The 26936-nt window shown below is 36.9% G+C and overlaps 1 protein-coding gene and 1 pseudogene across 1 annotated transcript; one reads left to right on the top strand and one right to left on the bottom strand.

Moving 5' to 3' along the window:
• Nucleotides 1-7949: 7949 nt before the first annotated feature.
• On the top strand, nt 7950-11546 carry LOC119789988 (annotated as a pseudogene).
• Nucleotides 11547-17081: 5535 nt separating this feature from the next.
• Nucleotides 17082-26206, bottom strand: apol (apolipoprotein L). Its single transcript, XM_038295211.1, has 4 exons — nt 25938-26206; nt 23770-24363; nt 21827-21946; nt 17082-18470 (listed from the first exon to the last, which is right to left on the bottom strand). Exons 1-4 carry the CDS (start codon nt 25949-25951, stop codon nt 17522-17524), a joined length of 1677 nt encoding a protein of 558 aa, XP_038151139.1. The 5' UTR covers nt 25952-26206; the 3' UTR covers nt 17082-17521.
• Nucleotides 26207-26936: the final 730 nt, after the last annotated feature.

Here is a 26936-nt window from a genome sequence, read left to right as displayed (position 1 = left end):
CTGACAAGCCGAAAACCCAATCCGAAATAAACATGTCAGTGCAGGAAGATGCACAGGTAGCTGTTGCTATCACATCTCTTTTGTCAGAATTGGGTAGAATAGAATAGAAAATCCCTTTACTGTCCCACTATGGGGAAATTGGGCAATTCATCCTGGATAGCAGCTCTCACACGTGTCTTAACATCTATGGCCTCTATCTCATCCTTTGGCCAGCTTATTATTCCTGCAGAGTGTCTGATTACTGGTGGAGCACAGCTATTTATTTCCCGGGACTTGTTCTTGCCATCAAGCTGGCATCTTAGGACCCGCCTTACTCGTTGCAGGTATTTGGCTGGAGCTGCTTTCCTTGTCACCTCTTCAAGGTTGTCATTTGGTTGGGGGTTTCTGCGGTACTTGTAACTGGCCCCAATGTCTGCTATTGTTCCTTCTGGGAGTGAGACCCCCTCTGTGTGGATCACCTTCAGTCTCTTAATCACCATCCAAATACACTTCTCTTGCCCAAACAACATCCCGATATCTGTGCTGTAGATCCGGGTGGTATGTGCTCCGTAAGTTGAGGTCTTGCTCATTCTTAGCATAGAGCTTGGTGTCTCCATGTAGATGAGGTGACTGATGGTGGCCTCCTTCCTAAGTCAGTATCCATAGCCAGTTTTGTTGATTATTTGGTTGAGGGGGTTCAGACCTATGCTGAACAGCAGTGGGGACAGTGCATCTCCTTTGTGCATATGCCATATTTGATAGAGACTTGTGCAAATGTCTTGCCATTGGCCTCAAGGGTGGTTTTAACCACCCTCATTGAGTTTGCAATACCTATACAGTGAGGAAAATAAGTATTTGAATACCCTGCTATTTTGCAAGTCCTCCCACCTAGAAATCATGGAGTGGTCTGAAATTGTCATTGTAGGTGCATGTGCACTGTGAGAGAAATAATCTAAAAAAAAAAAAATCCAGCAGTCACAATATATGATTTTTAAAAAATATTTATTTGTATGATACAGCTGCAAATAAGTATTTGAACACCTGAGAAAATCAATGCTACAATTTTTTACTATAGCATTTTTTGCAATTTCAGAGATACATTTTTTTCCCTGTAGTTTTTCACCAGGTTTACGCACACTGCAGGAGGGATTTTGGCCCACTCCTACACACAAATCGTCTCTAGATCAGTCAGGTTTCTGTGCTGCCCCTGAGTTTTAGGTCCCTCCAAAGATTCTCTCTTGGGTTTAGGTCTGTAAACTGGCTAGGACATACTAGAACCTTGATATGCTTTGTTAAGATAATTATCACTGATGATGTGTGAGTATATTAGACCCAAAAATTACCTGCATGTTGCGCGTCATAACTAATGTTTTCCCCAGTAGTTTATCTAATTAGGACAGTTCCTGACCGAATATAAAGTTATCATCTTCATTATGCACATGGCAAAGATTTGGAAATGGAATGAGAGCGGTGTCCTTGATCTAAGAACAGAGTGTAATATTTTGATAAGGCTGGAGCCATCAATGTCCTTTCATCTGCAAATGTGTATGACGTAATGATGTGAAAGACTTGAATTGTATACATTGCTTCTTTAACTGTGAATCTTGGCCACTTCACGAGATGTGAGCCCAGTTGGTAAGCAGTGCCTTCTGTAACTCAAAGCAAATTCTCTGATCTGAGTAGGATTACAATTTTTATCAAAATCTTTTGTCATACAAATTATTGTTACAGAGTTAGTCCCAAGTGATCTCTTTTCAGGAAAAGGATATGAAACTGAATAAGTTGTATCACTTGCGAAGGGCCAATGAACAACCACAGAGAATAGCGTGAACAGCTAATTTCAAGTTGTCTGGGTGTGAAATTTTGGAAATGTCATTTGATGTAACCGGGCCTGTCTGTTTTTTTTGTGCTCGAGATGGCATAAGCTGAGGTAGGTCCAACAAGTTAAACTTTAACAGACCTTTTTGATCAACCCCGGATACATCCACCCCCAAAATAAGATAAAACCCTTTATCCCCTTTCTTCTGACAATTGTCAAGAGGGCTACCTACATTGTTATACAGATTATCCTAAAGGTCACTGTGAGTGAAAGGGGATAAACCTTTATATTCTAGTCACAACTTGAAAGGTGGTCTGCCTGGCTCGTAGCAACCCAATATCATGCTCTTGCATCTTTTTCAGCTTGCCAGTTGCGGTGCTGTGTACCCCTCTGGCCTAGTGTTCCAGCCCACATAGCTCCACCAGGGCAACCACTGTCCACTGTATGGTGCTCCCCATCTGAAATGGCACATGTAAACATCATATCTCCGCCAGAGTTACAGATCTGCACCCAAATATTTGACATTGCAGAGATCAAACTGAAACGTTAGTGTAACTTAGTAAGTTAGTGTAATTTAACTCCACAAACCATATTCCCTGCTACAGGGATCAGAGATTACCTCTGGTGTATGGGTGTCGCGTTTTGTTCTACTAACAGTAGCTTCAACATACCTGAAGGTCTCGCGCCTTATACTCACCCTGAATCCCCATGTCACAATGGTGAGAATGGCCATGAGGGTCACGACCAGGACAGCACATTCTCTCCAATATTCCTCAGGTGCTCTCTGATTCCTCGGGTGCTCTCTGATTTATCTGAGGTTCCTTTCCCAGAGCAGCTCACCTTTCCTGCAATGTGCTTCAGGTCAAAGCCACTCCTTGGTGATCCTGGCTGTGTGCTTCTGGTCATTGTCATGTTGGAAGACCCAGCCTTGACTCATCTTCAATGCTGTAACTCAGGGAAGGAGGTTGTGCCCCCAAAATCTTGCAGTAAATGGTCCAGGTCATCCTTTCCTTAATACAGTGCAGTTGCCCTGTCCCATGTACAGAAAAAACACTGCCACAGCATGCTGCTACCACCCCCATGCTTCACAGTAGGGATGCTGTTCTTTGGATGGTAGTCATCAGACTTCTTCCTCCAGTTAGTGGAATTATGACTAAAAGTTTTATTTTGGTCTCATCTGACCACATAACTTTCTGCCATGAGTCATTTGTCATGCATGATTTCATGCATTACGTCTTAGTGTATTACCAACGCTAACCACGGAAACGGTGGTCCCAGCTCTTTTAAAGTCACTGACCAGCTCCTCCCCTGTAGTTCTTGGCTGATATCACACCTTTCTTAGGAGGATTTCTAAGGGGGAGAACTTGCAAAATGGCACTTTCAAATATATACATGTATATGTCAGACACTGTTGGAGCCATATCTCTATAATGATTTTGAAAAAGTCTAATTTTTGATGTCCCTACCATGGGGAATGATTTATCATATAGTACTAAAATTATATAAAATAAATCTTAATCAGTAAAGTTTTATGTGCTCATACCTTAAAAGAAGATTTAATAAGTGCTTTACATTAATGGAGTAATTTTCAAAATAATAAACTCTCCCTGTAACTATAAACAAAAAGTTCTAAGACAAGAAAGTACTTTAAACGGAAGCATACCCTGCTTACAGGGATCAGATTAATCGTAATTAACTGATTATTAAAAAAATCGTCAACTGTTTAAGTAATCGATTAATCGTTAAATGGAGTATAGAGACTGTTAAATTCTCCCAAAGTGAAAACATTTTAGGTTCAACTGGTTTAATTTAGTAAAAAATCTTCTTTAAGGAATCTTTGGTTGTCCAATTATTAATTGATAAATCAAAAAAATAATAGACAGATTTATCGATTTGCTAAATTAGTTGCAGCCCTACTGATGACAACCATGTCCAACAAGAAATCCAGAACAAATAATAGACAATGTACACACAACTAAATCCACTCAATTGTCTGTCATGGTTTAGAGCTCTTCTCCACTTCTGATGCAGTATGAATGTCCATACTAGTAACCTTATGAAATATGAAAGCGTTAAAGCACCTAACCGCTCTGTCAGCTAAAGGGAAAGCAAGGGAATAAAACGATAATAATGCATCATCAAACAGTGAAACTACTTCAGTTATCCTTTACAAATAGTTATTTGGACTTTGTTAAGACCAGTTGAAGTGTGCATGATGTTTATACCTAAATGGTTTCAGCATGCTGCAACAGCTATTTCTGATGTTGCAACATTTCAAAATGCTTGGCTCATCTTAAAAAAAAATTACAATAACACCCTGTGGTTGAGGTATCAGCTATTCAATTCACCAGAACAGGCAGCAGCTTGCAGATATGTTCTTCCGTTGAAAGCCTTTTTAAGACTTTCATTTTCAATTCACTGTTGATATCACAGTAGAACACAAATATTTGCAAACAAAATGTAAAACAAACCCCCAAGATTTGTATTGCTGTCTTGACATTAAGTAAAATAATTCCTTTCCTAGTTTGGGACAATTATGGATGCCCAAAATATATCTATTTGCTGCATTAATGAGAGAGGGAATTGTTTATTTCTCTTTTTATTTTATTTTTTCAAAGTCCAATTTTTGGAGATGACTATCAACAGTTTGGAAAAGCCCCCCATCATAAATTTCTGGAGTTCATACACAATATGAGTTAGATGGTTTACCTGTGTGTCTTAATAGACACCTTAAACAACCTGCTTTTGCGTGACATTAAGGCAATAAAATTTTTACCATGCCTGCAACTGTTCCAGCCTAAATTGTTTAAGTCTGACCAAAAACTGATCAGCCAATCACGATGCATCATTATGGTCAAAGCGGTTAGGGTTAGGTATGACAAAAACATGAGCTGACAAGCCCATTGTCGATCCGCAATAAACAAGTCAGTGCAGGAGCATGCACATGTAGCTGCTGCTATTACATTTCTTTTGTCAGAATCCATGATTTTATATCTGACAAAAAAAAAAAAACAGCAAGAGCATGAAAGCATAAATTGTTCTGGTTTCCCACTGCTGCTCTTTTGTATGTTACCTTGATTGGCCTAAACCAAACTTTGTTAGGCAGGTAATAGGTGTTGCTTTGTCCGATCAGCTCTAATGGTTATGCTGAAAAGCCCTACTATCACTGAACAGATTTGATGGGAGCTGCCCCAGATTATTAATGTGAGTAACTAAACACACATTATTCAATCTGACATGCCAAGTTAAAGAAAATTCAAGTTTTCAAAAAAAGTAAGAATTATTGTCATTTAAGTCTATATCAACATTATGGGTTATGAGTTATGATACAAAAGATAAAAATAATTGTTTTGTTGTTTCAATCTTCAGACTGATACATGTTATGTACTGCTTTTCTCATCTGTTCTTTAATTTATTTGCATCAGGACCAGATGTGTTGTGTTTAACATATTTTTTCTTGTTGCGAACCTTGTTCTGTTTAATAAAATTTTTTATTCTAGGCCCGTAAGAAACATTATCTGGGTGGGCCCCATATGAAGTACAACACCCCATAAAAAAACATAAAAACATACCTGAAAGTACCACTGTCTTCTGCATTGCTATTGCTATTGGCGTCGTGGTTAAATGGCTCACCATCATGTTGATGGGGCCGCCTTTTACAGCTGCTTTTTGTATCTCTGCTTCTGTCTCCTTGATCCCAGTCGGCCTCGGCAGATGGCCGCTCACACTGAGCCTGGTTCTGCTGGAGGTTTCTTCCTGTTAAAAGGGAGTTTTTCCTCTCCACTGTCGCTACAAGCATGCTTATTGTGGGGGATTGTATTTGAGTCAATGAGTCAATGCAATCAACTGGTTTTCCTTAGATAGAAAACTTTGTATCAATTTGACTGTATGATCTGGTTAAACTGTAAAGTGCCTTGAGATGACATGTGTTGTGAATTTGGCGCTATATAAATAAACTGAATTGAAATTGAATTGAAATCTGGCATGTAATTGGGTATAAATAAGGTCCGGTCAGTTAAATAAGCATCAGGTGGGTATAAGAGGAGTTTTTTGCACCATTACATCTGCAAAGAGACAGTCCACAATTGCGTAGGGGGCCAACCAGGTGTCAGTGATGGGGCCCCTAAGAGGTGGGGGGCCCCTAAGCAACTGCATACTCTGCTTACCGAAAGTTACGCCATTGGCCGCACATATTTTTTTTGAGTAAAATGTGATCCACAGTATGCACATGTTATGTTTAACTTTGAAACAGGACCGGATCCAATTTTCTTTTTAGCAACCTCTGGTTTGACGAGGATTTAAAGTGTCTGGGACAGTCAGCGGCGTAACGTGTGCGCTGAAACCCCGGAGCAAGAATAACAGAAAATGTATATACAGTGGGGCAAAAAAGTATTTAGTCAGCCACCAATAGTGCAAGTTCTCCCACTTAAAAAGATGAGAGAGGCCGGTAATTTTCATCATAGATATACCTCAACTATGAGAGACAAAATGAGAAAAAAAATCCAGAAAATCACATTGTCTGATTTTTAAAGAATTTATTTGCAAAATATGGTGGAAAATAAGTATTTGGTCAGTTACAAACAAGCAAGATTCCTGGCTCTCACAGACCTGTAACTTCTTCTGTAAGAGGCTCCTCTGTCCACAACCTCAAACAGTCACACTCTAAACTCCACCATGGCCAAAACTAGAGAGCTGTCAAAGGACACCCGAAACAAAATTATAGACCTGCACCAGGCTGGGAAGTCTGAATCTGCAATAGGTAAACAGCTTGGTGTGAAGAAATCAACTGTGGGATCAATTATTAGAAAATGGAAAACATACAAGACCACTGATAATCTCCCTCGATCTGGGGCTCCACGCAAGATCTCACCCCGTGGGGTCAAAATGATCACAAGAACGGTGAGTAAAAATCCCAGAACCACACGGGGGGACCTAGTGAATGACCTGCAGAGAGCTGGGACCAAAGTAACAAAGGCTACCATCAGTAACACACTACGCCGCCAGGGACTCAAATCCTGCAGTGCCAGACGTGTCCCCCTGCTTAAGCCAGTACATGTCAAGGCCCGTCTCAAGTTTGCTAGAGAGCATTTGGATGATCCAGACGATGACTGGGAGAATATATGGTCAGATGAAACCAAAATAGAACTTTTTGGTAAAAACTCTACTCGTCGTATTTGGAGGAGAGAGAATGCTGAGTTGCATCCAAAGAACACCATACCTACAGTGAAGCATGGGGGTGGAAACATCATGCTTTGGGGCTGTTTTTCTACTAAGGGACCAGGACGACTGATCCGTGTGAAGGAAAGAATGAATGGGGCCATGTATCGTCAAATTTTGAGTGAAAACCTCCTTCCATCAGCAAGGGCATTGAAGATGAAACGTGGCTGGGTCTTTCAGCATGACAATGATCCCAAACACACCGCCCGGGTAACGAAGGAGTGGCTTCGTAAGAAGCATTTCAAGGTCCTGGAGTGGCCTAGCCAGTCTCCAGATCTCAACCCCATAGAAAATCTTTGGAGGGAGTTGAAAGTCCGTGTTGCCCAGCGACAGCCCCAGAACATCACTGCTCTAGAGGAGATCTGCATGGAGGAATGGGCCAAAATACCAGCAACAGTGTGTGAAAACCTTGTGAAGACTTACAGAAAACGTTTGATCTCTGTCATTGCCAACAAAGGGTATATAACAAAGTATTGAGATGAACTTTTGTTATTGACCAAATACTTATTTTCCACCATATTTTGCAAATAAATTCTTTAAAAATCAGACAATGTGATTTTCTGGATTTTTTTTATCTCATTTTGTCTCTCATAGTTGAGGTATATCTATGATGAAAATTACCGGCCTCTCTCATCTTTTTTAATGGGAGAACTTGCACTATTGGTGGCTGACTAAATACTTTTTTGCCCCACTGTAAATTGTGCTAAATTAATAAAATTTAGGAATGTCAGATTTTTTTTCCTGCTGAAAATAAACAATGATAAATAAAAAAAGAATGAAAGTAAAAGAAGGTAGATGAATCCATCAGCAGGTGTGGCTTAAATAAAAAAAGGGTGTTACCCACCTCTTTAATTTGGTTACAGAAAGTTCCTCAGCCAGTAGCTTTGAAGAGCTGTAGATAGAGCAAGACTGTTTGCAGTGAGAAACCAACAAAATGCCTGGAGAAAGGTAAACAAAATAAGTATATTTTACTGAATGAATTGACATACTAAGCAAATTATTCAACCAGCATAATAGCATTAGTATTTAGAATAAATGAAATTTGTTTACTTTTATTTTCTCATATAAAAATCTGTCAAAAAAAAAAAAAAATTGTCTTACTTTTCAATTCATTTTTAAGTTTACAGAAGCCGGAATAGATTACTAGCCTCTTAGTTAGGGTTAGGGTTAAAAATAAATCCTGAAAATGTTCTTTAGGAGATAAAATACTGACTGTAACATTGCATGATTTGCCTCAACCAAACCATGAGGCAAATCATAAAACGATAAAACAATTATTCTGATGAACACACTAGTTATTTTTGAGTAAATCCTTATTCAGAGCTGCACAGCTGTGTCTTGTGAATTTGTCTGTATGGCAAAAACAGAGTGACATTTTTCTGTTCTGCAGATGGAAACTACAAAGGGCATTGTGCCAGTACGTCACTGATACTTTAACTTACATGGCAACAGTTAAAGATTTCTCTGAGAGTTTCTCTGAATGGAAAGACTGCAGAGAAATAGAGTACGTGAAAATGATAAGCATCAAGGAAATGGCTGACATTATTGACCCCACCTTCACTAAGTCAGAAAATACAGACAAAGGCAAGTCAGAGGGAAAAATGGCAGCCTTTTGTAAATACTTAAAAAGAGTCTTTCAGAGAAACACAGAGGGAAAACTTGCAGAGCTAGAAAATGTGCTGGATGAAGTGTTAAAAGAAACACTGGAAGGCTTGGAGCAACTTGACATCTTCTTGGACGCAATAGAGAAGCTGGCTGTGACTTCACTGAATGTCTTCACTGAGAACCAGATTCTACACCTTCCTGAGACGATCAGCTTCAACGATGTTCAAGCTGTCATCAAAGATGCAAGACAGATCTGCTCTCTACTGCTGGAGTTCAAAAGAGATGCAAAGTCCTTCTTCCTTCCTAAACTTCACAATGTGGAAGTGCTTACATCACAACTGCACACCTACATACAGACCACCAAAAGTGTAATTCAGGCAACAAGGTAAAAGTATACTTATAGTATAAAACTGAGTATAAACTATTATTTAAAATAAATAAATAAAATAACTAATACTCTTTTCACAGCTTCAAATTTGAAATTTGCTTGGAGATGGCTGAAGAAATAGCCGTGGATCCAGATGGTCTGAGTGAAAATGACATGCAAATGATGATAAGTCACATTAAACAACTGGAAAAAACCAGGCAAGTTTGACACAATTTATGCAATAAATCAGTATTTGTTGGAAATAGTTTCTGTTCAAACAATTGAGAAATTACATTGGAAGCTTTTTTTTTTTATTAATGCCACCCATCTGACAAAATTTCTTAAAATCTTATACCTACAAAGAATGGTTTTAAGCCCCATCATGAGAAGAGGTGCTAAATCCAGCCTTATACACTTCTTTTAACACCAACTTCTAAAAAAAAGAAGTTTTCATAGAAAGAGAAAGGCTTATTTTTAATAAGGTAACTCACAGCAAAATTGGTTACATCATCTTACATTATCAGCGCTAATATATCTAATATATCTATATCTATATATATATCTATATATAGATATAGATATATATAATGATAAAATATAATAAATATAATGAAATATAATAAATATAATGAAATACAATACAATAACCCATTTTACAAAACATTCAGGTTATATGAATACATTGAGTGAGTTGACCTGAGGCTTCGTTGGGACTGGAATAATGGTGGCAGACTTCAAGCATGCTGGCTCTATGGATTGATACAGCGAGGTGTTAAAAAGGTCTGTGAGGACACCAGCCAGCTGATCTGCACACTCCTTATACACCCAAACATTATACTGTTTAGTAACCAAAAACATAATTTTAGACAGCTCATAAACCAAACTCCTAAACAACATTTTTAATTTCAGAATACTCAAACTATTTCACAAAACAAATACAGAATATTTTCAATGTTTTTATTCGAATGTATTTTTCTCCAGGACTGTAAACAAACACCACATACACCCATCTGTATTTGCAAATGTATAAGAGAGCAGAACACAGATCTTTAGAGGTCCAGATCAAATATGGCATCTTAAAACCATTTATCCATGTGAATCAAACTAGCTAAGAAGGGGAACAAATGCAAAATTTGCAAATATAAACCAACCTCATTTAGTTGTGGGAAACTGCTTACATTTTGGAAAAACTATCCAAATCCAAATGTATCCAAATGTTTATATTTTCTTTTTAATAAAAGCCGTTGGAAACTTGCACTTAACTGCATTCCTCGTGCGGAGCGCTCAAAAATTTAAAGTTGGGTTGACTGTATAGTGGATTTTGATTGTTTTCTTCACAATACTTTTGAGTCAGCAGCAATGTTCAGGTTTACAGCGTTTAACCAGTTCATTTTTGTCTCAACCAACACTTTCCACAGAAATAGTCATCTCGGATCACTCAATCTGTTACCTTTAGATATACACCAGAACGCTACCTGCTGATTCATTTTAAGTTTTAAATAATGATGGTTGTTATAGTGAATTTTGTTAAAAATTAAAAACTACTATGTCTACAATTTTTACGCTGTTTTTAAGATGTGAAAATTGGTTATATAATTTTCTTTTACAGGATGGATGAGCACTTTCGGTTGGCCTTCCTGTTCCAAGAGGTTTCCCCAGCTAATTTCATCAGAATGTTTGATGATCGACTGGCAGAAATGCTGAAGTTTCTTGATGACTTGGAGCAGTGTGCTGTTCAGTTAGACAGGATGAACAAAGGAGCAAAGATCTCCAGTGTAACAGGAAGCTCAATTGGAGCAGTTGGAGGTGTACTTTCCATTGTTGGTTTGGCATTAATTCCAGTAACAGCAGGAGTATCTTTAGGGCTGACAATATCTGGTGTGTCAATGGGGGGTAACAAGTGGAACCAACAGTTTGGTGACCACTTTGACCGAGATTGGAGTTAATACACATCATCAGAAAAAGGCAAATGGAGCCTTTAAAAATTTCATGGAAAATTTCCAAAACATACAGAATTGTCTTGCTAATGAGGAGGATCATCCAAAAACATGCCTGAAGAAAAATGATGTAGAAATAGCGGTGGCAGTAGGCAAGGCTTCTTCTAAACTAGGAGCCATAGGAAAGGGCTGTGATTCAATTGTCGATGGTGTTTCTGCTTTCAGGGCTTTGAAAACAGAGGAAGCTGTTGCAAGCGCAGGAAAAGTTGTAACACAAGATGGAAAAGCAATACGCAACATATCGGGTGTGGCTGCAGATGTTCCTGATATTGGTCAGGCAGCAGTGAAAGGGCCTCTGGCTCTCTCCAAGGGAGCTAGAGGGGGATTTATTGCACTTAATGCCTTATTTCTTGGTATGGATATCTTCTTTATCACCAAAGACAGCATGAGTCTGGCCAAAGGCACTGAGGCTAATCTCTCAAAGTTTCTCAGAGCCAGGATTGCATTATTCCGCTCACAGATAGAGTCATGGGAGAAGATTTGCTACAGTTTGTGTCAGAACAAACTGAACAACGAAGAAAATAGAGATTTGCTTAAAAAGCCATTTTGTGAGAGTACCTAGATTTAATGTGTTAAAGACAATAAAAGTGGATTTGTGTAGTAGCCAATGAAACCCGTCATATCTTCTTTTCTTTTTTATAATGTCCTGTCTGGCAATCGGTCTTCGCCAAGTGACGTCAATTGTTTACCTCGGGCGCGGTACACTACGCCTTTTCCACCTAAAATGGCGTCTTAGCAACAAATGTCACGTGACTGGCGGAGACCGATTTTCCTAAATTCGCCCCTGTTTTCAGGCTTATGTTAACTGTAATGACTTATCTTGGACAGGCTGCTATGTAAACGGGCCTTTAGTCCTTCATTTAGCTATGCTGCAGTTGTTTACACTACGCCTTTTCCACCTAAAATGGCGTCTTAGCAACAAATGTCACGTGACTGGCGGAGACAGATAAGAATGTCTTAATGCCAGATAGAGCACATTGGAATTTAATCTCTCAAATGGAGCATTATCCCTTTCGCCATAGAGCTCTGCTTGATTTATATATGTAAATATTTTATTATGACTTATATAGGGAATAAATCATGGTATGTTGACACTTGAATGAAAAAGTAGAAGAGGAGAGAGAAATGAGAAGAAAAAAAGGGAGAAAGGGTGAAAATAAAGGGAGTAATCTATCATAATTATATCAAGATGAAGTATACTAATAATGCAGAATTTTCTCATTACTTTTTGTTATTAGTACCGTAATGTTTGTCTTAGCTAATCAATAGTTGTATATGATTGTCTTTTAGCTGTAAGTGTAGACTGTCAGACAGAGTACCCAGAATTTAGCCAGACACAATATGATGTGATTTAACGGAGGAGTCCGCTCAGCAAGGAATAATCATTGGATCATTATCTATACCTAAAACTAATATGTTTGCGGTGATTTAATTAATTAAGCATTCATCAGTAAATAAATAAAAACAATAATTTTTGTTGCCACCACTGAGTCTTAGAGCTTCCATTTTTACAGAAATATATTAACATCACACTACTGACATCTACCAGCAGTGACGTCGCTGTACGGTAAGCCTAGCGCCTTTCTCCCTACTTTACAAGCAAAATCAATGGGAACTACTAGACACATCTGCAATCAACAAGAATTTAATATTTCGAGAGGACTTCACTATTGAAATTCCATATAAATAAACTGATAATGCCCAAGGGCATGGTATTTGGATGTTGTAATACATCGGGTAAAAGTGGGGGAAAAAAAGTGTTATTTCACCTTTCCAATTCATCGCTGTCGCTAGGTTGCCACCTTGAAGAGGGAGAATTTTCCATCGAATCTCTGGCCAGAGAGATCATTTGTAGCCAACATATCGAAGAAGAATGTTTTCAAGATGACATGGATAATGACGCCTTGTGACAAACACCAGATACATAATTGCAATTTGCGCAACAGCCGATACCGCACCGTAATGTCACAAACTGGTAGATGGCAGCAGTCTTTGACAAACATGATTCCCTCTAATAAAGCAAATTCAAATGAAAATTACTCTTAATTAAAAAGGCTTATAATTTATTGAACAGTGTGTAATAATTTCCCATTTAATGTACTTTCAGAAGTTTTAATTCTGAATATGATTGGACTTCTCTAAAGATTTATTCTAAGAATACAGCAGGCATTGCAGGAAACCATTCAGCAGGGAAGACAGGAAACTCTGAAAAGGAGATATCAGATTAGAGGGTTGACTGATTCTCAATTCAACAGTTCAACCTGTGAAAAATCCAATAACCTTCTCAGGATCCCTGAGGAGGGAAGGGAAGGATCCAAGTGCAGTGGTGAGATCACTGCAGGATAGAGCTAGCTTAGTGATGCTTAAATGAGACAGATAAACAGAGAAATGCAAACACTAGGATTCTCTGTTCTGGTTCAAGGAGAGAGACATTGCTTGTTTTCATCCGGGAACCGAAAAGGATTAAAGCCGATAGAACAGAACCAGGCAGAGGGATCAGAGGGAAAGGTGAGAATCTAGAGCTTTGGACAGAGCCAGGGTCAGAACTGTGGAGGTAGAATCAAGCTTACAGATAATGGGACTAGGCAGAAATCAGGAAAAGCCTGTATGGTCTGGTGGGGGTAAGGCAAAGGGGAGGTTGGGACAGAAAGGACATCTGAAACAGGTGATCAGGCAGAGAAGGAACACTGACCATCTTCTAACCAAGGGTTTTCAAACCTCTGGCTCTGTCTACTAGTTTGGTTATTGCTTGAAAAGGCTGGAGCACAGGTGGGAGGAATGAACTCTGATAAGAGAGAGCAGGAGCCTCACAGGACCAATCACAGCCAGGAGGCAGAGAGTAATAGAAACCGGAACTAGATGACAGGCCAGAATCAGGACTGTAGGACTGGATATTAAAACCTGTCAACCTTGAAGAATTTAAAATGTGCAGAATTAAAAGATTTATTACCTTTTATTACATTAGCCAATTTAAATTTTAAAATTTTATTCTAAATTGTATTTATAGTGAGCCTCACATGTTAACAGGGTAAAAAATAGATTAAAGTAAAAACAATATAACAGAAATACAAAAAGAACCCAGTATATGCCTGCTAATCGTACTCATGAATTAAAAGCCAGTTTCATAATATGAGTTTTTAAAACAGATTCCATTTTTTAAGAGTTCTGGTAGACACAGAAAAGAGACCATTCTAGCGTTTAGGTGCTGCAAGATTAAAAGCTATGATTTCTCTGGAACAAGATAATTCAGGAACCATCAACAGCATTAAAGCTGAAGATTTTTGAGCTTTTCCAGGATCAAAATATATTTAGTATAACTATAGTAATGCTACAAATATAGTATTTGCTTTGTCTTTTGATTTTGCTGTCTGAATCAGATCATCTTTTGATTTAATTTAATTTTTTGCTTGGCTTTAGCTGTGGTCATACAAATGGCAAATCAATATTGAGAAACTTTTCTGTTTTAGTAAATGTTATTTACCTGTAATTTTTTTCTCGGTTCAAATCTTTTATAGAAGCTTTAAAAAAATGGACGCTTGTTTCCCGCCTGGATCTTTTGTACCTTTAAAATCATTTGTTGATTACAATAAACACTGATTAAATTCCTACTTCTTTAGATCTTGGACGTCATATTTTGGTTGGGAAATAAACCATCCTGGTATGTTTTTTTTTTTTTTTTTTTGATAGATGCAAAAAATGGTATAATTTAGATTATGTGGTTTAATGGATATATATTGCACCTAAATAAGCAGTTAAACAATGTAAATGTATGTGATGTATTGTGACAAACGGTTTGTACTGAAGCTGTAATTTCCCTCTGGGATTATTAAAGTATGTTTCTGATAAACAAGAGGAAAACTAAAAAAACTTGACTATCAATATTTCAAGCAAATCCAAAGAAAAACAAGCTCTAATGTCATCTATAAGAAAGAGACTTTAATCAACCATTTAGAAAAACAATTCTTGATCACTTTATTCTTAAATTTACAAAGGTTTCTCATCTGCTGTCTGATTTTAGGCCTCAACATTCTCTTAAAATCACCTGGTTAAAGCTTTTCAGCAGAGGAGGGTAGAGCTCCCAAAATGATACTTACATAAATAAGAACAGCACTACTTTCATATTTTCTTTTTTTTTAACAGTGTCCTGTCTGGCAATGTGGCAATAAGAATAATTGTCTTGATGCCAAAAAGAGGGGCCAACAGATTTTGCTTTCACAAGTGGAGCAGTACGGCTATCGCCATAGTGTTCCGCTTGATTTATGCATATAAGTAGCTTTAATATACTAAAGTAGAAATAATAAAAGTAAAAGGCTAAACAAGTACTGAGTATACCCATATACCTATATATATATACATATACATACATATATATATATATACATACATATACATATATATATATATATATATATATATATATATATATACATATATATATATATATATATATATACATATACATATATATATATATATATATATATATATATATACATATATATATATATATATATATACATATACATATATACATATATATATATACATATATGTATGTATATATATATATATATATACATATACATATATATATATATATATATACATATACATATATATATATATACATATACATATACATATATATATATATATATATACATATACATATATATATATATATATACATATACATATATATATATATATATACATATACATACATATATACATATATATATATACATATACATATATATATATATATATACATATATATATATATATATATATATATATATATATACATATACATACATATATACATATATATATATATACACATATACATATATATATATATATATATATATATATATATATATTTACAGACACACACACGGAAATAATGGAACTAAATACGACATATTTATCCTACATTTATATATGACATTTATCTAGGAAATACGCTAGATAAATGTAATATGTGGCTTGAAGCCACATTGCATAGCATAGACTTCTTTATTGTCATTTTGTATGCACAGAGTGCATACAGAACGAAATTGCGTTGGATACAGCTTATGAACATTGCATTGATATTTCAAATGAGATGGAATATCTTTCCGGATTGTTACACACGAGTTATACAAAAAGTGCAGCAGTGGTCAAAGTGTAAACAGTGCAGTGGATAAAAACAGTGTGCAAATTGCAATAGTTCAGTGCAAATAGGCATTTGTGCAAGAATGCGTTATTTCCTTCGGTTGAGAATAGAAATGAGATGAACTGAAAGAGCTAAAAGTTAAACATTCAGCAGCATTTGATGCCCAATAATGTGCAATAGGTGCAGAGTTCGGTTTGTGGATCAAAGGTTCAACAGTCTGATGGCAGTGGGGAAGAAGCTGTTGCAGAACCTGGTGGATCTGCAGCGGATGCTGCGGAACCTCTTTCCAGAGGGCAGCAGGGACAACAGTCCATGGTGGGGGTGTGAGGGGTCTTTGATGATATTACGGGCTCGGGACACACATGACTTAAGTATCGTGTGAAGCTTGGCAGACTTGTTATTTTATCAGATTTTAAGTGGCCAGAAAATATGACTGAAATTTATAAGAAAGTAAGAACTTGAAAAAGGAAAAAGCTGCACCTTTTGTAAGCAGAACTACATGCCTACTTCAACTTGTTTGCATGGCATTCTTGTCATCAGATTGATGTATTATCATTTGGAAAATTGATTATTTATTATAGACGCCCTGTGTTCCAGTGGCAACCTGTCCAGTGTTTTTTTTCCCCTTTTGCCCAGGTGGCGAACAACCTGAACAGGCTGGAGACAGAGACAAGCCCCCCATGGCTCTGATGGACAGGTCATAGAAGACTAATGGCTTGTTTTCAATAAATTCCATCCATTTATTGTCTGTACCTGCAAGAGGCAGACTGTACCCTTGATGAGTCCATGTTAGGAAAAAAGTAACACACAATTATCTTGTGTTCTGATGGTGGGAGGAAACGGGTAGTCAAAGAGAACCTACACATATATGGAAAGAAAAATCTCAAAGATCCATTTCAGATTTAAACCAAGGACATTCATGCTACAAGGCAGAAATGTAGTCAGCATGCAGTTCATGTTTATTAACAGTATTATCAAACTGTTACATCATAAGAAGGTGCTTAAGGAACATTTCTTACAGTTTGAATGTGTTAATGTTGATATAAGTGTTTATCAAGAAGTCAAATGTGTAGAACAAAAAGAAGTCTGAATTTCAAGGTTATTATTCAGTCAAGAAAACAATCTACCTCTTGCAAAGAAAAGCAAAACCATCATGGATCAGTTGATTTGCTCACAGCTTTAAAAGCCTGAAGCTACATTTTACTGATGTAGTGGGTTACATGTTTATCTGTCTCCACTGTTCAAATGAACTGTAATGATCACTTTGATTTGATCAAGGCATGCAACATGGCACTACAGTATAATATACCACTGTAAATATTTGTTTTTTTAATCTACTATATAAAACAACTTTAACTCATATTTCATTTCTCCATTTAAACCTCTGTATAAAATGGTGTTTCAAGGACAGCCTCTTTCTTCCCCGACGAAGGTATGCCATCTTTCAGAGAATCGTGGATCTTCTTCCATGAATCCATCTCTGAGCTCCACAGAGCAGATCTGGCTCTGATGAACTGTGAGATCTTTGTCTCGCTTCCTTTGGCCAGACTGATGCTGTCTTTACAGATCAAGATGATGTCCATGCCGAGGAAGAGAGCGTTAAGTGCGATCAGACCGGCTCTGGCTGATTTGGAGACAACAAGGGTTCCTTTAACAGCTGCCTGACCAACATCTGGGACGTCTGCTGCCAGTCTGGGAATGTTCCGCAGCGCCTTTCCTTCCTGAGCGACCACCTTACCAGCACTTGAAACAATCTCTTCAGCTTTTAAAAGTTTGGCAGCAGAAGCTAGGTCTACAATTGAATCAATGCTTTTCCCAACTGTCCCAGCTTTACAGATAGCTTTGCTTAGTCCCAGAGCCAACTCTAGCTCACTTATCTCCAATTTTTTCATGGTTTGATCCATCACATCTTCCAGGCTATCCTGCAGCTCCATCACGTCTTCCATGAAGCTCTGAAAGACCGTACTGGCTTTCTTTTGATGAGTACGATTAACCCCCACCTCTGTGACCGTGGTAACGATGCTGTTGACTCCACTGGTCACTCCCATCCCGATTCCAGTCATGGTCAGGGCTAGAGACACTCCTGCTGTAACTGGAATTAATGCCAAGCCAACAATGGAGAGCACACCTCCGACTGCTCCCACTGAGCTGCCAACCACACTGGAGATCTTTGCTCCTTTGTTCATGCTGTCCAGCTGAACGGCATTCACCTCCAGCTGCTCTAGAAACTCCGACATCCTCAGCTGACGCTTGCTAAACTCCAGTAGGAAGCCATGGTAGGAATCATCTTGAAAAAGAAACACCATCCGAAAGTTTGGATCCATCCTGTGAAAATGAGGAGAATAAGAGATGGAATAATTAAGACATATACCCAGAGGTGTCAAGTAACTAAGTACAAATACTTTGTTACCTTACTTAAGTACAAATTTTGGCCATATATACTTTACTGGAGTAATTATTTTTTTGTCAACATTTTGTTTCTGCTTCTTACATCTTTTGCAATTATCTCTATTTTCAACTCTTACTTTTTGAAAATAGACTCGTTAGTTTTGTTTAATTTAAGCTCATGGTTGCTATGGCCTGTTGGTATTGAAAAAAAAAAAATCAGAGTAATTTGTTACATCCAGACTAAGGCTGCAACTAACGATTATTTTGCAAATCGACTTTTTACTAAATTAAACCAGGTGAAACTTTTCCACTTGAAGGATTCTGGATAAAGCATATTGATTGATGAAAATGTTTTTTTTTTTTATCATAAATGCAAATTTTTTATATAGATTTTTTTAAATTTTGGTTTAATTACTGCTCTAAGTAGGTCCCTCTGTCAGCTAAAGGCATGTTTTAAAGTCTCTATACTCCAGTTAATGATTACTAAATTTGTTGATGATTATTTAAATAATCATTTACTCACAATTAATTGTTTCAGCCCTAATCCAGACAACTACTTTCTATGTGGTTGAACTCGATGCTGCACAAATATTTTGGCCAAAATAAATGGTTTTTCAAGATGATGCAAAGTTAAATTTGACACTGTTATCATTAGTTATAAAACTAAGAAAATTAAGCATAAGGAAGTTATCATCCACAATTGTAGAAAAAAAATATTCCTTTAATAGGGTAGTGCAGTAAAGCATCTGTCCTTAAATTTTCTTTACCTGCATTACTTTTATTTTTATACTTTAAATTGTTTAAATAATGGTACTTTTACTCTTTTACTCGACTAAAAAGCTGAAGTTTATACTCTATTTTCGAACTACAAAAGTTTTTTTTTTTTTTTTTATGTAGGATTAGTACTTCTACTTTAGTGATAAACATTAATACTTTGGACACCTCTAATTATACCCCAGTAGACAACTGTCAACCAATCTAGAGTTGGAGTTTGTCCTGGGATGAGAAATGACCCCACCCTGCATGATGTTTTTCTGACAACATTGTCTGGATTTTGCATTACGAACAAAAGTCAGAGATGACAATAAAAAAAAAAACATTCAGACATATCCCAAGTGTTAAGAGAGCAAAACAAAAATGATTTTGTACCCCAAAACAAAAAGGGAAGCTTCAAAAATGTAGAACATTAGAGGCCTCCTATTGACCCGATGAACAGCTGACCTACAACAATAATCAAAGGACCTACTGTACAAAGCTAACAAGCAAATCTACCATTTTTTTATGATTACATTTTATGTTTTTGTTTACATATCATACAGTTAATACGTCCAAGGCAATGTGATCCCATGGGCCATTATTATTTATCATAATATACATAATAAGGTTTTTTGCAACAATGTTTACATTTGATCACTGCTGCACTTTAAGAAAATGGGAATGTCAGGGGAGCTGAACAAAATGAAATTTCATCTTATAAACACTCTGTGCATACAAAATGACAATAAATGTTTTCTAGTCTACTCTAGTTTAAAGGAAAATTCCGGTTTTTAACACTTTTAGCCCATTTTCTGTAGTGTCCAGGATGATATCGAATGATCGACACCAAAATTTTGACAATTGGTCCTGTCTCTGCTATTTGGCTCATGCAGAATCCCCCCCTGGCTGCTTCCGAATGGCTTCCATAGTGCATGTCCGATAATGTCCTTAAAACAACCTCAAACGTTCTTTTTTTAAAATATGCTACTCACCGGGTCGTCAGCGCTGTTCAATGACGTTCCAAAAAAAGTTTCGTGAAGAAAAAACTTTCCTGTAGTGTTTTATTTAGCATTTTGTAAATCCCATTGAGTTCTGTTGGAATAGTCAATATCCCTCCGCCACCGGAAACAGAAATGGGGCCTGTTTACACTTAGTTGTAGTCTTTTCGCAAGGCCCAAGTGTTTCTGCTTCACTCTGTGTACTCCGACGTCGAGGTGCTAACGTCTCTGTTAAACACTTTAAAAAACTCTGAAAATGGAATACGAAAGGTGGATTCTTGAGGAGGGCATATTGGACTTTGAGTTTGACGGTAGAGGATACCGTCGCCAACTAGTGGTCTGGAGTGTGCAACGCTTCAGATTCGAACGGGAAGCGGAAGTTTATAAGCGGTTGTGATGTATCGGAAAAAATAGTTCTGGGATTTACAAAATGCTAAATAAAACAAGACAGGAACGGTTTTTCTTCACGAAACTTTTTTTGGAACGTCATTGAACAGCGCTGACGACCCGGTCAGTAGCATATTTTAAAAAAATAACGTTTAAGGTTGTTTTAAGGACATTATCGGACATGCACTATGGAAGCCATTCTGAAGCAGCCAGGGGGGGATTCTGCATGAGCCAAAAAGCAGAGACAGGACCAATCGTCAAAATTTTGGTGTCGATCATTCGATTTCATCCTGGACACTACAGAAAATGGGCTAAAAGTGTTAAAAACCGGAATTCTCCTTTAAGTCTAAAAACATGTTTCAGAACTAAACATATTTCAGCAGTAATGATTTTGACTTCAAGATGTAGAAAAAAATATGAAATAGAAGCAATCAGCTTGTACAGTTTGTAAATTATTAACTAAAAATGACAATAAAAGCATGATGATGAGAAACATCCACATTAGGAAGCAACTAGCTCACCATGTTTTACGTTCATGGCTACAATCAGCACTCTAATACTGCTAACATTCATAAACTTAAGAAAACAAATTTTTTAAAAATCCTTTGAAAGCAGTTTGGTCAGAAAAATCAGTTTACTATCACATCCCTTCTCCTGTTAATTATGAGGGCTGATTTTTATTTACTTACTTTTTAAAGTATTCGCTCTAACAGAAAACCTGCTAGACAAGGCTGACAGTGGGTCTTATCTTACTGACGTGTCAGAAGATGTTTTCCAGTTTTAGGTGTTTTGATAAGAGGCTTCACTCCTTTAGACTCAAGGTCATTTTAACAACTGATTAATTTTTTTTTTTGAGAAACTGTCTTTCTCTCTCTACTTGAGCTTCATAAGTAATTAGTGAAAACCTGTGTGAGCAGAACAGGCAGGAACATTGACAAGACTGTATTTGTTTTCCCTTGCAAGCTGTCAGTAAATACTGGCCTAAATGAAAAACACCAGATCTTGTTAAATAAGCCTTAGACAGACTTTTTGTTTTCTAAAAACAGCAGTCCTGTACCTGACGGAAAATTAGACAAAAAGTCTAAGTAAAACTTCCAAAGAAAACCCTGAAGAACTGTTCATCCACTCCATGAACTAAAAGCTAAAACATACCTGATGTGATCAAGCTGATGAATGTGATCCAGCATCCTCTGAACATAATTTTCAGATACATCCCCACCGAGGTTCACCACAGCTTCATTGATCGTCTCTGGGGAGAAGTCACTGAAGCAGCTGATGGAAGACATAGGTCATTTCTTCACAGGTTGTTTTAGATCAGTAAATTAAATAGTACCACAGTGCCTTATAATGGTACTTAAAATCTTTTTTTTCTGTATATTTTTTATACTCATACATTTCTTTTTATTATCTTTTTACATTTTTTACACAAACTATGAGTTAAAAATAACAACAGAAAAACAGTAGGTAATTGTGAAGCAAAAGGAGTAGGATTCATTCACTGGAAAAACGATCTAGAAATAAGTAAAAATATATTAAATTAAGTGTTTTTACCCTAAATTTGAGTAAGTAAATGAGATGGTTTGCCAATGGAATAAGCATTTTTACTTTTATAATAAGATAATTAGATAATATGCACTTGAAATAAGACAATCCAACTGAGTTGTCTTATTTTAAATGTAGATTGTCTTGTTTCATTGGCAAAATGTCTCTATTACCTCCTCAATCCAAGAACAAATGCATTTATTTTAAGAAAAAAAAATGAATTATCCAGATTTAGATTTTTTCCAGTGTTATTCTAAATTTTTTCTTATATAAAACTCTTAAAACCACCTAATTTATTTATAATCCAATTAATTTAGTCTGATACATATGAAGAATATCCTGCATAAATAACTGCCGTCATCAGTCAACAAATTAGAAAATAACTGTTGGTTAAAATTCTTTGCAAAACTCTTGTATAGTTTAGTGTTGCTGTAACTGTTGTTAGAGGCTCAGTGTCTGCTGTGGTTAAGAGAGTTAATGAGAAGGGATGAGATAAATAGTAGAAAATCAAACAGGGACAATAACAGTGGCATTTACAGGGAAAGTGCAAAACTGGGTTAGCAGAAGGTTTTGCATAGTTATACCTCAGCTGATTGTGCTCCAATCCTCAGCTTTTTTGACATCTGAAACCAGGCTAAAATTGTTTAACTTTAGGAGCATCATTTATTTCAGGGTATAGTTTTGAAAGTGGATTCAGTTTTCTTTCTTAACTTTTTTTTTTATTCTTTATAATAAGCTGCAGCTTTAGCAAACTTTTTAAGACTTGTATATATAATTTTATTTTTCATTTGGTTTAATTTCATAAAAAGCTTTCTTTAAGGAACCGACAGCTTCATCAATTTTCGAAATAATTGTTTGTTTCAGCCCAAGCTGTTATAGTGTTATTGTGAAGTTTAATTAATAGCTCATATATTCACCTGAGAACTGAGATCTATTTATCTATTTTTATTGTATTTTGAATAGGCATATACGCTCATATGTCTTTTGTTCAAATTTTTTTTTACAACACCCCCAGTTTAAAATCACTTCCAGCTGCCCTGTTTATATCTACATTGTGGATTCATTCTCTTAACTATGTTTGACTAAAATGTTTGACTTAAGGCTGCCATCTAGTGGACTGTTGCAGGTATTGTGAAAAGTTGGTTGTTGAAAATTAACCATATATTTTTTTTTTTTTATGGAATCATGTTTTGAGTCTTTATTACATAAACCATGCATAATCACACAGAGGTGATGCACTTTTAAATCCTGCACCTCAAAGTTAACTGAAGAATAGAAAAACCACCCAGAACTAATGAAAACCTTAACAGTATTAAAACCACAATACCTAACAAAAAAAAAAAAAAAAAAATCACCATTAAAACTAATTCAATTAATTAGAAACAAAAAGAGTCAAAACTAAATAAAACAAAACTATTACAATACAACCCCAAAGTATTACAATCTTGGTCTGAGGTGTTAAATCCTAATAAATCACAGAAGTTTCATTTAACAAAATGTCAAATAAATGAAGGGGTATAAATACACTGTCTTATCTTAAGACAAGATGTTACCTTTTCTCCATCTTCTCGCAGATTTTCTTGGAGGTCTGGATGTATCTCTCCAGCTGATATGCCAGTACATCCAAATTCTGAAGTTTGGGGAGGAAGAAGACAGCTGTGTCTCTTTTAAACACTAAGAGGAGCGGGCAGATGAGACGTGCAGCTGTGATGGTAGCCTGAACGTGGTCGGTGCGGATGTCCCCGGCTAGGTGTAACACCTGGCTCTCTGTGAACACATGCAGTGAGGTGACCGCCAGCTTCTCCACTGCATCCAGGAAGCAGTCGAGGTTCTCCAGGGCGTCCAGCGTGTCGTTCAGCACCTCAGACAGCTCACTCTCCAGCTCTGCTAACTTGCTTTCTGATGTCACACCACTGAATTTACTCTTAAAATAATCAACAAAGGCGTTCCCTTTGTCCTGTGACTGTGTGACATGGCTGATACCCAGATTAATCTTTTCAGCCCTTTCCTTTATGTCCCTCATCATTACTAACTCAGTCTCCCTCGACACCATCCATTTAGAGAACATCTCACAGAATTCCCTCACAAGCTCCATGTGGGCGAGAGTATCTGTGACATAGCGCGTCAAGGACTCCTGTAGTTCCTCCCTGTAAAACAAAGCGCCATATAAATTTAACATTTAACTGCAAAAAACAATAACTTGATAAGAAAAAAATCAGAGGATTTTTAAATTTGCTAAAATAATCTATGCAAAAGTCAGCAGTCATTCATCCTGCAGGTTTAGTTAAACAAAACTGGCCTTTTTATGCCTCAGCTAAATTTGAAATACATTTAAAAGTGTATGGCACAAAACTCTTTCCTGTAGTGGTGAAACTATGAGAAAAAATACAAATAGACTTCAATAACAGAGGCTCCTAATGTTTTACACATCACAAGGCCTACTGGTGGGAAAAATTGTCTCTAAAGGCACATTTAAGCAACATTCTTGGAATGTCTAACCACTCGCTTTAGTGGCACAATCCCCAACCTTTGTTACCTGGGTGTGGCTGTCCAGATCCTTATAAAACAGAAGCTACTATTACATGGAAACATATAGGGCTGCCAACTCCTTGAAATAATAAATAAGGGACATGTCTGGGCCAGACATTGTCTTATTTGACTGAAACGTAAATAAATAAAATCATTATTTTTGTTTTTCTTAACAGGACAGTTCCCATTTCCAAAGGTTGACTGGTAACCCTAATCCCAGCAGCTCTATAAAAATGTCTTCCTTCTGGTCTGAACACAAACATAGCTCCGATAGTAAATTTGTATATGTTGAATTCTGCTTTATCTGGGATTTAGTCAAAGTTTCAAAAGGATGGACATTACGTGGAATAGAAACACCAATAACCTATCAACAGCAGCAGAGAAGCAGCATTGCTAAATTCCAACACATTCACATCAGTCTTTTCATTTCCTTGTTTGATCTGCGGATTTTTCAACTCTTAAAAGGTCTGCAAACAGATTCATTTCCAGACGCGGCTCATGTTTCCTCTTTAAGCAGGCAAGAGCTCTTCGGTTTAAACAATGAGTGGGTTGCATTTGTGGTTTGACTTCTAATTACAGCTACATTTATGTACAAAAAAGTACAGTGTTGCCAAATATGTATGCTTTATTATTTCCTTATCAGATATAGAAATGAAGCCAGATGAGCTACTGAGACCTGGAACTTCTAAAAAATTACTAAACAGAAGGAGTGAACAACGACATTTGTTTAAATTCGTCATATTTCAAAAGAATGAGAAATTTTGTCAGCTAAGAAAAGGGGTTATTTCAGGATGTATTTCAGGAATTGGCCACTAGATGTCCCCAAAACTCAGGGAAATATGCTGATGTCAAAGTTTGTCCCAAATTAAACTAAAATAAAACTTTAAATAAAACTTCCTCATCCGGTTTACAGGTAACATTTTTACAGGTGACATCTTTTCCTCTATCTGACTGGTTCTCACGTTAAATCTTTTTTTATATATATATTTTAAATAAGCCCTAATAGCCGCTTGTTTTTTGTTTTTGTTTTTTACTTTTTCTGGAAGCCGATTACATGACAAGATGTACATAAAATCTGAAACTTATTGCATTTCTGGGTGTAAAATGCGTCCTAGAATCTACACACAGTAGCGCCGCAGGTCCGTGCGCATATGTGCGCTTCTCTGAGCAGGAAGATATATAAGACTTTTACCTTGCTGCTGACATCTTTCTATGTAAGCGCTCCTCACTGCTTCAAATCAAATCTTCACTGCATTAAGTAAAACTGCGAGCAGACTGGAGACCACACAGTGTGATCAGACTGACTCTGACCCGTGAGTTTCTGGGTTGGCCGCATCTATCTTCGGTTTCGTTTTTCATTTCTCCACATCATCAGGTTAATCACACCCAGTTCTGGATCCACGGTCACCTGATCCGCGTTTGTTTTGCTGTTCCTGATCAAAACAGCACAGAATTGTCAGCCTCAACCAAACCAGGAAAACTAAAACAACCAATCAGACAGAGTCAGCTAACTTCAACAGCCAATCACAGAAAGGCGGTCGCCCACTTCTATTTGCAATGTGTGTTCTGTTTGACAAAATCTTTTTTATTATTATGATCTTTGTCTGCAGTATACTTTACTGAATAGCTCATCCTTTATTGATTTCACATTGGAGAAATTTACCTCTGCATTTTTACCCATCCCCTTGGAGAGCAGTGGGCATCATGGAGCACCCAAGGGTCATTCTCAGGGACCCAGAGTGGCAGTCTGTGGGAGTGGGACTCAAACTCAGAACCTCAGGATTCCAAGCCCTATACTACTACTCCCAACAATCTGCTAAACTGAAATCTTGAGGCAGTTTAGTGCTGCTTTGATAACTTTCTGACACTGGTGGCTCATTAATTCAGATCTATGTGAGATTTAGGCCTATATATGAAATTACTGCTTATTGCTTATTGTTAATATAATAATAAGTGGAGTTGTTTTGACAGGTTGATCTTTAAAACACAGTTAAAACTTTGGTCCAAAAGTTTGAATATTTTTGAGTGATTATAGATTAAAAAATGTCAGAAAAGGACACATTCAAGATCTAAAAATAAACATTTCTTACATTACAAAGAATTCTGCATGAGTTATTTTAACACTTTTCTATTAGGCTTTTGTAACAGAATTTCCAACCAAGCAATAATCCCTCATTTTTATGCAACTGTG

This window comes from Cyprinodon tularosa, unplaced genomic scaffold (genome assembly GCF_016077235.1).
Source record: "Cyprinodon tularosa strain WSP-4 unplaced genomic scaffold, ASM1607723v1 ctg352, whole genome shotgun sequence".
NCBI classification, from domain to species: domain Eukaryota; kingdom Metazoa; phylum Chordata; class Actinopteri; order Cyprinodontiformes; family Cyprinodontidae; genus Cyprinodon; species Cyprinodon tularosa.
The sequence above is the reverse complement of the archived record's forward strand: the minus strand, read 5'-3'. Positions and strand labels throughout refer to the sequence as shown.

What these genes read in the sequence shown, in the direction of transcription:
- apol (XM_038295211.1), bottom strand. An exon ending in TGCGAGAAGATGGAGAAAAG is followed by an intron (nt 21,947 to 23,769) that starts GTAACATCTTGT and finishes GTCTTCCATCAG; the next exon opens with CTGCTTCAGTGACTTCTCCC. An exon ending in CATCAGCTTGATCACATCAG is followed by an intron (nt 18,471 to 21,826) that starts GTATGTTTTAGC and finishes TCATTTTCACAG; the next exon opens with GATGGATCCAAACTTTCGGA.